Below are 12,503 nucleotides of genomic sequence, written 5' to 3'. Positions count from 1 at the left end.
ATAAAAGGCTGAAAAAGCCCATCACAGCAGTTCATCTCTGCACAGAGGAGTGACACTCACTAAAAATGGAAATGATCAATAACGATATTTGAATAATCTGTCCCCAAGACATGAATTATTCACATGCTGCATCAGGAACCTGACCACCAATTAATTCACTTTTACAGCACAGAAGGCCATGGATAAGCTTCTACCAGGCCTAGGGAGAGGACTGACTCCTGTAAAGGAAATCTCCTTCTCTGACCAAGCTCCACCCAGGGTGCCAAGAGCCTGTGCCAGAGGAGAGGAATCACAGCCTCGAGATCCCATTCCCCCAGCCCCATGTTTGTCCCAGGTTATAAACCTGCAGCCTTGCAGCCCCAGCAGGTTCTTGAACACCTTGAGCCATGCTTAGCACAGGGGGTGGCTGGGCCCAGGCAGTGTGCCCAGGGTGCTGGCTCTTGCCTGGGTAGCACAAGGAGTGCTTCCCCCACCTCGATGGCTCAGACACCTGGAAAAGCTCCAGACACAGCAGAAGGTCCCTGGTCCTGCGCCAAGCACCAACACCATCCCTGAGCCACCTCCAGAGCAACCTCAGTGCCTCCAGGCACAGTGCCATCCCAGGGACACCACAGGGCAGCTTCCCCTCCTACCTCTCAGCCGGTTTTGGGGGCTCAGTCTCCAGGGCTGCCTCTTGCTGGGGAACTTCCTCCTCTGCCCTCTGAGTCTGGAGGGCTTCAGGGGCTTCCTGGGGAGCAGAGGAGTCCTTCTCCTCCTTCCTTTCCTCTTTCCTCTCCTCTTTCCTCTCCTCCTTCCTTTCCTGCTGCTGAGGCTTCTGCTGTGGGACCAGCTGGGGTTGCTGCTGCTGCTGTTGCTGCTGCTGTGGGACCTGTTGCTGCTGCTGCTGTGGCTGCTGTGGCAGGGGTTTCTGTGGTGGTGGGTATGTTTCATGCTCAGGGGGTTCATAGGTGTCCTGCTCCCGCAGTTCCTCCTCCTCCTCCTCTTCCAACTCCTCCTCCTTGGGGTAGCCTTCCTCAGTCTCACTGTAGTCCTCAATGAACTCTTCCTCCTCCTCCTCCAGGTAGAGATCATCATCATCCTCCTCCTCCCAGCGCGGCGAGTCCTTGCGGTAGCTGACGGAGCTGTGGCAGGAGTGGTAGGAGTCCCCGTCCCTCTCGTCCAGCTCCGAGTCCCTCAGGCTCTCGTTCTCGAAGTCCTCGCTCAGCTGGGAGCTGCCCTGGCTCAGCTCGGCCGACGAGGCATAGCGGCTGCTCCCTGTGGGGCTGAGGGGCGAGGGGACACAAGGACAGGGCTCCCGTGGGTCCGTGTCACCCCAGGCAGAGCCCCGGGGCCTGCACCAGGGGCGGGAGGATGTGCAGCTCCCATCGGGAGCATTGGGCTCCTCGTCCTAGGAGCCGAAGGCACAGAACCAGGAAACTCCGTCGGCTGGAACCAGCCCCCCAAGCAGGGGCACTCTGAGCTCCCTGCCTATGCCTGGGCTGACAGTGGGGATGGGCTGACAGGGTCTGTCTCCTGGGCTCACCCCAGCCAGGGGTGGGGGCAGCAGCACCCCCAGCCAGATCCTGCCTCCTGCTGCTGCCATTCACCCTGTCCTGCCTCTGACACACAGATCTGTCACCCATGCTCCACACAGCCCTCCCAGGCACCGCCACCCCAGGACACCCCCTCAACCCCCTCACTCCTCTTGACACCATCCCTACCCGGGGGGCCCCTCTCTGCTCTTGCTGCCAGGCCAGACTCCCTCCCCCACCCCAGCCCCCCCAGTCCCCTCCTCTCACAGCTCCTTGCACTGGAGGCCCGCAGGGGCCCTGTGGCCCAGGAGGCTGCCAGGGACAGGGCAGCTCCGTGGGGACAGGCTGACAGAAGCAGACATGCAGACAGGACAGGGACATGCCGAGGAAGAGGCCGACACCACGTCTCCAGCACTGGCAGCCAGGGCTCAGAGGGTGCGTGAGGGGACAAAGGTGAGGAGCTGGGCTGGGCAGAGCCCAGAGTGGCTGAGCCGGGCTATGGGAAGCCAGGGGACACCACAGGGAAGAGAGTGCTGGGGGATGGCTCAGGCTGGTCCCAGCTGGGAGGGGTACTGGCATCATCCAGGTACCTTGGGAAGGAGCACTTGGGGCACAGGGATGCAGGAGACAAAGCTCACGCTTGGAAACCCCACACCTCCCCATCCTGATCCTGGCCGGAGCTGGGAGAGGTGCTCTTGGCACATCGCAGGATCCCAAATCACTGCATGAAGCTTTTGCCCGGACAGGCACACCCTGGCAGGTGACCAGGAACAGGGAGTAGCATTTGAGTCCCCAAGGGCCCAGTCCCACACCCGCTGACACAACAAGGAACAGGCAGCAGCGCTGCCAGACAGTCACAGTGCCAGCAAGCAGAACCAGGATGCCGGGATGTCACCCCATGAACTGGGGTGCAGCTGCAAGAGGGGCTGGGGGGACACCTGGAGCATCCCAAAGCTGTCCCTGTACAAGGCTGATTCGGGGTGGGGAGGGTGGCACAAGGCCGCCCTTGCCAGGACTGGTGTTGGCCTCACCATGGCTGCAAGGACCGACCACAGCACTCTGCGACGGCACACGGCACACGCACAGGTAGTGACCCACCTATCCGATAGGTCTAGGGACCGCCTGCTCTCAAGGGAAGGCTGGCGGCTGGTCCGCCTGCTCGACTCAGAACCGGACTCAGCGTCGCTGCGTCCGTTTGCGGCAGAGTCTACGCTACCGTAGCGTCTGCCAGGGGAGGAGAGGAACATGGTCAGCGAGGTCCCACCGCCACCCGCCACCCCCTGCTGCCGTGGGGACACTGGCAGGGAGGCTCTGTCCACCTGGATGGGGCTGGCACTTTGGGCTGGGCTCTGCCAGGTCTGTGTCCCCAGCCACCCCACGCTCCACTGTCCAGCTCCCAGCAGGGACAGCCAGGGGTGGGGGGTCCCAAACCCAGTGAGGACAGAGGAGGGCAGTGACCCAAAGAGTTTGAAAACTACCCAGTGAGAAGGAAAGGCTTGGATGGGGCTAGCACCACCCTGCTCTTCCTCACCTCATCCTTCCCTCTGTCACCCACCGCACTGGGAGCGCCATCCCTGGCATCACCCTGAGCGCCTGCTGGCCTCTGCCACCTGCGGGGGAGGTTGAGAGAGCGGGTCCCAGGGTGAATTGGTTGTGGCCACTCTACCTGATGGGAGCCTGGTCCGAGTAGTCCATCTCGTAGCTCTGCATGGAGTCAGTGTAGGAGTCGCGGGAGCTCTGCTGCTGGTGCCTCATGGGGTACTGGTGCACGGAGGCGTTGGGCTGGGACGTGGTGTAGTAGGGTGGGGGGATGCTGTTGCTGGTCTCGCTGCGGTAGTCACTGTCCCGGTCATCCACGGTACTGTCGGGGTCATCATCTGCAAGGGGTCACAGTAAGTGGGGCAGGGGATGGCCCAAATCTGCCCCCCACCCTGCACAGACCCTTTAGTGCCACCACTGTGTCCCCACCGCTGTGGGACCATGCTGGGGCGGTGGGCCCAGGGTAGGATGAGGGGCGAGCTGACATGTTGTCAGCACAGGAAAGGTTTGGGGGGATGAGGGGAAGGTTTGGGGGGAATTTGGAACATACAGAAGGGGGAAGAGGATTGGGGCAGGGACCCACCCTCTGCCCAACCAATGTTCCACCACAGAGACAAAGCCCGAGCTGCTCATTGCCACTGGGACACCCCAAAGGCACAGAGCTCCATGGTGCCATATCCCCAGCAGCCCATGGGGACAGCCCTGCCCAGGACAGGTCACTTGATGACACTGTCCTGACTCAGTACAGAGTCATGGCACAAGGCCACAGGCTAGACCCAAGCTCCAGGTCCTCTGAGCCCTGGGCCAGGCAAAGAGGGATGTGCTGGGGACCCTCGGGCTGGGAAGAGAGGAGTGGGCAGGATACTTACTCTGCTGTTCTCCCCAGCCAAAATAATTCCAGTTGCCTACAAAGAAAGGGGCAGAGACAATAAAGATGGAGGCAGCTGGTTGGAAGGAACCAGCATCTCCCCAGAGGGCACACTGGGTTGGGGACACTGCCCTGGGGACAGTATCCAGTATGGGGCACACTAGCACTGGGACACTGCCTGGGCCTGAACATGATGATACCAAGCTGAACTGGAGACAGTGCCTGAGGGCATGGTGTCACTGACCCAGGCAGGGGACAATGCTATGGCCAGGCATGGTGGCACTGACAGGGGACGGGGCCTGGGGTTGGACACAGGGGCACTGAACCATACATGCCCCTGGGGTGGTTACAGAAGGGGGAACTGAGACGTGTTGAGACAAACTGAGCTGCCACCCCAAATGCCTCTGCAGAGCCCCCATCCAGCAGTCCCCAACACCAGCCTGCTGCCCCTTGCCCCAGCGGAACTGTCCTCATCAGCCCCATTGCTCCTCTTGCTCCCCTCCACCTACAGGAAGGCTCAGCCACTGTGGAGCTGGGAGACAGCAGAGAAACACTGGCAAACACAGGAAGGACAACAGGAATGGGGATGGGGACTGGGTATGGGGTGAAGTTGAACCCACTTGGGTTGGGATCCAATGCCCCAAAGCAGATTTGGAGCCCACCACTTAAAATTCCTCAGTGTGGGGAAAGGAGGGTGTGGGGGTCCCACAGCAGGGCAGGGACAGGGCAGCACTTACAGCACTGTGAGCCATGTACAGGCAGAGGCTTTTCCTGCTCCTCCTGGAAGGCATACTGGGGAGAGAGGGGCTGGTGAGGGCACCTGCTGGCAGCACTTCCCCTGCCCCCTCACCCCAGGCCTGGCAGCACTCACATCATCCTGGTCCCGCATCGCATTGAGCTGCTCCAGTTTCTTGGCCCAGTACCTGGCTTCCTCCTCAGGGATATCTGCAAGAGCAAAGACCCCAGCTGGTGCACAGACCTCCCCAAAACAGCCCTCAAGCTTTTGGGGCCACAGGATCAGACCCTCAGCCTCATCTCCAAAGCTCATGAGCACCCCTGGGGCTGAGGGTAAGGAAGGACACAGGCTGAGCCTGGAGCACGCACCCAGCGGCAGCTCAAAGCGCGTGTCGAGGAGGATGCGGTGGAAAGTCGGATCCTTGGTGCCCGAAATCTCATTGTCAGTCATGATGACCTGGGAGTCGAGTGTGAGCCATTCCCCAGGGCCCTCCTGTCAGGTAGAAATGGGGTGAGGAGAGCTCCCAGACCCCCATTGTTTTCCCACAACCCCAGCACACAGGGTGTGGGCGCAGGCAGGATGGGGAAGGCTCTGCCTGGCCCAAAGGACAGCTGGGGGTGGCACATGTCCCTTAGGGTTCAGCAGGGAGATGCCTGTGCCTGCCTCCCTACCTCATTGGACTGCCTGATGGTCCGGAGGGGGATCCACACCGTGCCCACCATGGTGTCCCAGATGAGCCCCTTGTTCCAAACCTCCACAGTCAGGCCCAAGTCCAGCCGATTGATCTCACTGGGGACAGGAAAGGTATCAGGTTACCCCCATGAAGTTAACCCCCCTCAGGTCTCAGCAGCCTCCTGCGACCACCCCAGCTTCTACCTGTCCCTTTGGGCCCAGGACTCAGGTGAGCCCATCAGATCTGGGGTCAGGACAGTGGGGCACTCCCCATGTTCTTTATGGGGGCAAGGGGGAGCAGCAGAGATGGGGGAGCTCAGGGGACCCCTGGACACTCACAACATGAAGTCCTGCTCCCAGGAGGGCAGGTTGCCCCGCACTGCGATGGTCGTGCTCTTGACATTTTGCACCTTCAGGGTCACGTAGGTGTTAAACTTCTCTGTAGGAACAAGCAGAGGGTGAAGTGACCCCCAGTGTGTCCCCACTCCCCAACACTGCCCCCTACCACCCCCACACACACCTCCCTCAGCACCTCAGTCCCAGGAGGGATCCTACATCTGCCAGGGTAGGATGTGAACCCCAGGCTCCATCCAGGGCACCCCCATTTGTGTGTGTATGTCCCCAACTTGCCAAATGATGCCTCCAGAGCTAAGGGTCCCCTCGACCCCCTTACCCAGCCCCTCCTCTGATCCTGCCACACCCAACCAGCCCAAGAGCCCCCCACCCTCTCCCCTCAGGTGGGGTCTCACTTACCTTGGGGCCCATCATACTTGGCCTTTTTAACTGTGGGTATAAAGGGAGGGAAGAAAATCAGGCTGAGACCCTGCGGAAAGGCTGGGGATCCCCACTAGGGTGTCAAGGGGGTGGGAGGACCCCAGTCCCAGTTGACCCCCACAACCCCCCCCAGCTGCCAGGTGAGAGAAGTGCTGGGATCCCTTATGCCAGGTGGGGGTGAGGGATCAGATATGAGTTGGATGTGGGCACCAGAGGGGAGAAAATGCTCCCCCAAAAACCTACTACTCTGGGATAGCTTGCAATCCCAAATGACCAGCCTTTCTCTGCTGTTACCCCCCCCCCACCCCACACTTTTGACTTGGGATTTATTTGGAGAAACAGATGATGTTACCATCCATATCAAGAGGAAAACCCGTGGTCTGGGGGACGCTGTTCCCCACTCGAGTCCCATCTGGGTGGCACCAGCCCCGCAGGACCAGGGTTAAGGCTCTCCCAAACCACCGACTCACATTTCCCGCAGGAAACCAGGTGGGTCGGGGGCTTGTAACCCTCCCTGACCCTCCCTGACCCAAAAAAGCCCCAGGGGTGGAGGAGATGCCCCCCCAAAATCGTATACAGCCCCAAAACACCCCCGCTGCACCCCAGCCCTCCCCCATGGGGGCACTGTGGGGCTGGTTCCCATCCTGCCCATTGCGGGGTGCAGGGAGCCTCTGATCCTGCTCAGCTCCACGGGAACCCCCCCCCAGTTCTGGCTGACACCCCCCAGCTTTACCCCATTGGTGGGGGGCGGTCCCCAGCTTTTGGCTGCAGTGGGGGGGGGGCAAAGGGAGCAGAGCACACCCGGTACCGACGCTGCCAGTGCCGGGGGGGGGGCGGCGGGGCCCAGGGGTGTCCTCGGGGCTGTCGGGAGGGGACCAGGCGGGGAGGGAATGACACAGCACCCGGAGAAAGCTTAAATGACGCGGGTGCCAGCGGGTGCAGGACCAACGTGACCGAGCAGGGATGAAAATAGCCCTGGCGACATCAAAGGTAATTTGATTTCAGAGACGTGCCACTCGCCAGCCACTTATCACCCGCCACCAGCGCTGGAGGGGACGTGGGGCTGCCGCCAGCGCCACGTGCCTGGCAGGGCTGGGAGGAGGCCACAAGGCACCAGACACCTCGGGGAAACTGAGGCAAGGGAAATCATCACCTCGGAAAACAATTGGGGACCCTCTAACTCGGCTGCCTGCCCTGTGCCACCGAAAGGGTGACACGCTGGGTGGCTTTTTGCCCCAAGGAAGGTCACCAGCGACGTCACTGGCAGCCATGTTCCCAGGGAATCACAGGGCTCCAGAGATGGGGAATTCACACTTGGGGGATTGGCACAAAGCTCCGGGATCCCAAAGATCCTCGAGTGACACCAGGTTGGGAGCCTGGGGGCAGTCTGGGAATGGCTGGCACCACGATGTAAAATGATTATGTAAATGAAATAGAATGTATTTATACATTATATTATACATATTATAAATTGATTTTATTCTATTCTAAGAGAGCATTTGTGCCAGAACCTGCCTGTGGCTGACAGGGATCCCCCTTCCCCCGGGCCCAGGGGCACCCACTATTCTTCACCAGCTGCTGCTTCCAAAAAGGAAGAGGAGAGCAGAGGAAGGAAAAGCTCCAAAAATACCCGAGCTGACAGGAACAAACAATTACCCAGGGAACACGTGGTTTTCCTGGCTGTCATCTACTGCCAGGGAGAAGTCCTGCTGTCACCATCTGCAGGATGTGCTGCCCTCCCACCCATCAAAAGGTCCCTAAAGCTGGCACAGGGGTGGCGAGTCCTGGGGTGCCACCCTGGGGCTAAACTCAACCTGAGTTCCCAGGCAAGGAGCTGAGGACAGTGTGACACTCATGTGACATCAACAAGCTGGGGTCTTCCTGGGCTGGGGTGATCTGACTCCTCTCAGGGGGTGTTGAACAGTTGGGGAAATTGAGGCAGGAGGCAGCTGGCAGAGATTGGGCCAGGAATGGCATGAAAACTGGGCTGGGCTGTTGGCATGCCCCAACAGGCCTGTCTGTCTGTCCAGCCCTCTGCCTGTCCACACATCCATCCTGCTACCTGTCCATTTACCAGTCTCTCCACCCACCCATCCCTCCAGCCATCCACCCATCCATCTGCCATCCATCTTGCTGTCCATCCATCCTCCCACCCCTCTATCCATCCACCCACGCCTCTGTCCTTCCTGTCTCTCCAGTCACCCATCCTTCTGTCCACCCACCCACCCCTCTGTCCATTTTCCTGTCTCTCCACTCACCCATCCTTCTGTCTATCCATCCATTTGCCTGTCTGTCCGCCTACTCCCACCACCCACCATTTGTTCATCCCTCTGTCCATCCATTTACCTGTCTCTCTGTCCACTCCCCTCTCTGTTCACCCACTCATGCCTCTGCCGGTCCACCCCACTCTCTGTCCACTCACCAGTCTCTCCACACACCCATCCCTATGTCTATCCGCCCATACATCTGTCTGTCCATCCCTATGTCCTTCATCCAACCCTCTGTCCAACCCTCCATGCACCCATCCATCCATCCTTCCATCCGTCCACCCACCAGTCTGTCCTTCCATCCACCCCTCTGTCCTTCCTATCCCTCTGTCCCTCCACCCCCCTGTCAGTCCACCCACCCACCCCTCAGCCTCCGTGATCACGTCTCCCATCCCCTTCATCCATCTGTCCCTCTGTCTCTCCATCTGTCTCTCCAGATGCCCATCCACCCGCCTGTCCATCTGTCCGTCTGCCTCCCGCCACTCCAGACACCCCCTCCTGTCCCCACTCACCCCACACTCCCAGGTCACTCCAGTGCCTGTCACACAGGGACACCCCCTGGCCCAAAGCCCCCCAGGAGGGGCAGGAAAAGCCAGGGGGAGGCTTTGGGGCGGCACCCCCGCCCCCAGGACCCCCGAAAATAGCATGAGAAGCGTGACCAGCGAGTGGTGACGGGGCACTGGGGGAAGCCCCAGCCCACTCGGAGCTGCTTCCCAGCAGCCACCCCCAGCGCCACCGAGGGTGTCACCACATGTGACAGTCCTTTAAGTGGCAGTACTTCGGGTATTCTCCTCTGGCACTCCCCCTGCCAGAGGAGAGTACCCGAAATCTGGGGCTGGCTGGGGGGGCAGACAGGGGCACACCAGCTGTGGCACTGCCACCAGAGAGGGGACTGTGACAGCACCTCAAGGACAAGGACACGTCAGGGGGTGGAAGGGGGCACAGCCCCCATCCTGATGAACTCAGGAAGCACCAGGAGAGCCCCATTTCCTCCAGATTTCACCTGGGGTGGGGGAATCCCAGACACTCTATGCCCCCCCTTGTCCCAGCTGCCACTCTGCCACCTCCATTCTATGACCCCAAGACACACGAGTGCTGCCCCATCCCCATCAGGATGTCACAGGGCCTTGAGAAGGGGGTAAAGGGACCCCCTCTCGACGTCTGTCCCCCCTTACTGAGCATTCAATCCAGACTGACCAGCGAGGCTGAGGCCAAGCCTGCAAGACTCATTTGGGCACCGACTGGGCAGGGTTCAGTGGGCTGGGTGCAGGGATCCCCTACCTGTGCACTCCTCCAGTTCATCCCAGTATGGGGTGACCAGCACCAGATCCCCTAACTGGGCACACAGCACCAGACCCCCAGGCTCGTACCCTGACCCTCCCAGCTGCCCTGGCTCCCACCAGCATCCCCATGCCAGGTTGGGCAACACCTGCAGGGGCACAGGGGGCTGCAGGAGGTGGGGCTGGGGCTCAGGCTGTAATCTGAGGGGGGTACTTAGGGGTTCACAGAGGAAGTGGGGAAAGTGTGGGATTTGGGGTGCATGGGGTCTGGGGGAGTGAGAATGTAGAGATACATAGATGGGGATGGATGATTTTTGGGGGACTGAGGGAATGTAGACATAGATAGATGGGGATGGATGATTTTGGGAGTGGAGGGATTTTAGGGGTCAGGGGTGCTTCAGGGTGTAATTGGGCGTTGGGGATAGATGTGGGGTGTTGGGGACACAGATGGGGTGTTTTTGATGAGGAGGTGGTTGGGAATGCAGAGGGCTGCATCTGCAGGATGGGGGTGCCTGAGGATAGGCGTGAGGGGTGGGGTCCTGGGGGGTTGCGTAGGGGGGGTATATGGGGAGAGATGCGATGGTGGGGGATGGTGTACGGGCAGGGGTGTCTGAGGGGTGAGCACGGTGAGGTCTGTGCTTGAGGGGGTGTGGGAAGAGACGCGAAGGGGGCAGGATGGAAAGAAGGGAGCTCTGAGGGGGCGGCAAGCTGGAGAAGCTGGGGAGGTCGGCGAGGGGGGAGCCCCCTCCTCACGGCGGGGGAGGGCGACGGAGGGAGCCCGGGGGGGTTTTATAGGGGAGCCCCCTCCCTCCCCGGCAGTGGGAAGTTATGGGGGCAGCTCCCGCCCCACAGCGCTGGGAGGTTATGAGGAAGCCCGGGAGTTGTTCCCGGAGCCCCGTTCCCACAGCGGGAGGGGAGCCAGGGAGGGTTCCGGGGGAGCCCCGTCCCTCCCCTGCCGTCCCCATGGCGCGGCGGGAGGCGCGGAGGGAGCCCCGTCCCTCCCGGCGGGGTTTTAGGGTCAGGAGCAGCGTTCGGGGGGATCCCGGGGGGGTTCCGGGGGATCCCGGGGGGTTCCGGGGGATCCCTGTGCGGGCAGGGCGCGCCCACACCCCCGCCCCTCCCCCACCCCCGCTGCCGGCTCCCGCGCCGCGCGCGCGCCCCCGCCGGTTCATTCATAAATCCACGCGCCGGGCGCTCGTGAATGGAGCCGTTCCCACGACCCCCCCGCCTCACCGCCTCCTCCTGCCCGCACTCCCCTCAGCCCCGCCGGCCCCGCAGCCCCGCGCTCCCCCCTCTCCGCCCCGGGCTCTGCTCCGTCCCCGCGCGGCACGCGCCCCCCGCCCGGCCCGTGCCCCGTGCCCCGGTACCTCCGACGCAGAGCAGCGACATGGCGGCGGTGTGGGTGCCGGGGGGCGCGGGGGGCGCGGGGGGCCCTGGCCGCCGCCCGGCTCTAGCGCGCCGCCATCTTCCCTCAGCACCGCGGACAGCGCCTGACGTCACCGCCGCCCCCGCCCGCGCGGCACCGCCCCCGAGCCCCGCCCGGCGCCGGGGCCGAGCCGGGTCTGGGGTCCCGGGGGGGGCCGGGGCGCGGAACGCTCGGAACGGCTCGGCTCGGCACGGCACCGCCCGGCACGGCAGGGCACGGCACGGCACGGCACCCCCCGGCACGGCACGGCAGGGCACGGCACGGCACCGCCCGGCACGGCAGGGCACGGCACGGCACGGCACCGCCCAGCACGGCAGGGCACGGCGCGGCACGGCACCGCCCGGCACGGCACCCCCCGGCACGACAGGGCACGGCACGGCACCGCCCGGCACGGCACCCCCCGGCACGACAGGGCACGGCACGGAGCGCGGAATGCACGGCACGGCCCGGCACAGCACGGCACGGCCCGGCACGGCACTGAGCGCTGAACTCTCGGCACGGCACGGCACGGAACGAGGAACGCACGGCACGGCCCGGCACAGCCGCAGCGCCCCGCGGAACGGGCGGGGGGTCCTGTCCAGGCTGGGCCTGGCTGGCTCGTACAGCCCCGGGGGGATGTGGTGCCCTCCTTTCCCTGGCAGGGTGGGGTCTGGCTGGGCAGGGGGAGCTGTGTTCTGCCCTAAAGGGGGGTGGCTTTGGGGTGCAGAATTTACCGCACTCCCCCCAGGCACGCCCCCCTCCCGGGCCGTGCTGGGCATGTTCAGACATGGGTCTGAGCAGGGACACACTGTCGTTGTCACCCCCCATTGTTGTGCCCTCTCTCCTCTTGGCCGCCAAATGTGACATCCCAAAAAATGCTCACATCTGGGCAGTGATCCCAGCTCAAGGGCTGCAGAAGCTGTCATGGTCCCAGACAGGGACCAGGGCCCAGCTCCAGATGTTGGCCCTCATGGAAGGGGTCCCACAGGGGAGTAAAGCAGAGACCTCCACCTCCATCACTGGGGACATGAGCTCAGACAGGGCTTCATCCTGTCCCCGCTTGCCTCCTCTTGCCATGGAGCCAGGTGATGGGCTCATGCTGCCATCCTGCTGATCCTGGTGGCTCTAGCAAAGGTGTCACCACCTTACTCCCATGGGATCATTGCATCTTGCAGGGACCAGCAGAAAGTGGCATCAGGAACACCAGGGGGAAAAGAGACTCCGAGGGAAACTGAGGCACAGAACGGCAAGGGAAGACGTGCACACAAGGCTACCTGTGGGACTGAGTGCCCTGGCCTGACCCTCACACCGGTCCCTCATCACTAATGAGTGGTCCCAAACAAGCAGCAGGGCCTGACCCTCCCAGAGCAGCCCCAGCCCCTTGACAGGGCAGTACTGGAGACACTGGTGGCAGGAGATGTGGCAGCTGGACATCCATGTGCGCCCTCACA

At 62.4% G+C, this 12,503-nt stretch overlaps 1 protein-coding gene across 1 annotated transcript in view; it reads right to left on the bottom strand.

Moving 5' to 3' along the window:
* The window catches only part of UNC13A (unc-13 homolog A), a 37,160-nt gene extending 26,053 nt beyond the window's left edge, over positions 1–11,107 (bottom strand). Inside the window, exons 1-10 of the mRNA XM_084220874.1 lie at positions 11,015–11,107; positions 6,080–6,109; positions 5,666–5,765; positions 5,326–5,443; positions 5,023–5,146; positions 4,790–4,863; positions 4,656–4,710; positions 3,920–3,955; positions 3,178–3,388; positions 633–1,262 (exon numbers count right to left, since the gene is read on the bottom strand). Of these exons, the coding sequence (XP_084077000.1) occupies positions 633–1,262; positions 3,178–3,388; positions 3,920–3,955; positions 4,656–4,710; positions 4,790–4,863; positions 5,023–5,146; positions 5,326–5,443; positions 5,666–5,765; positions 6,080–6,109; positions 11,015–11,036 (1,400 nt within the window). The 5' untranslated portion in view covers positions 11,037–11,107. The remainder of the gene's footprint in view (positions 1–632; positions 1,263–3,177; positions 3,389–3,919; positions 3,956–4,655; positions 4,711–4,789; positions 4,864–5,022; positions 5,147–5,325; positions 5,444–5,665; positions 5,766–6,079; positions 6,110–11,014) is intronic.
* Positions 11,108–12,503: the final 1,396 nt, after the last annotated feature.

This window comes from Fringilla coelebs (assembly GCF_963513975.1).
Source record: "Fringilla coelebs genome assembly, chromosome: 24".
Taxonomy (NCBI): domain Eukaryota; kingdom Metazoa; phylum Chordata; class Aves; order Passeriformes; family Fringillidae; genus Fringilla; species Fringilla coelebs.
Note: the sequence above shows the minus strand (reverse complement) of the source record. Positions and strands in the feature narration are given on the sequence as shown.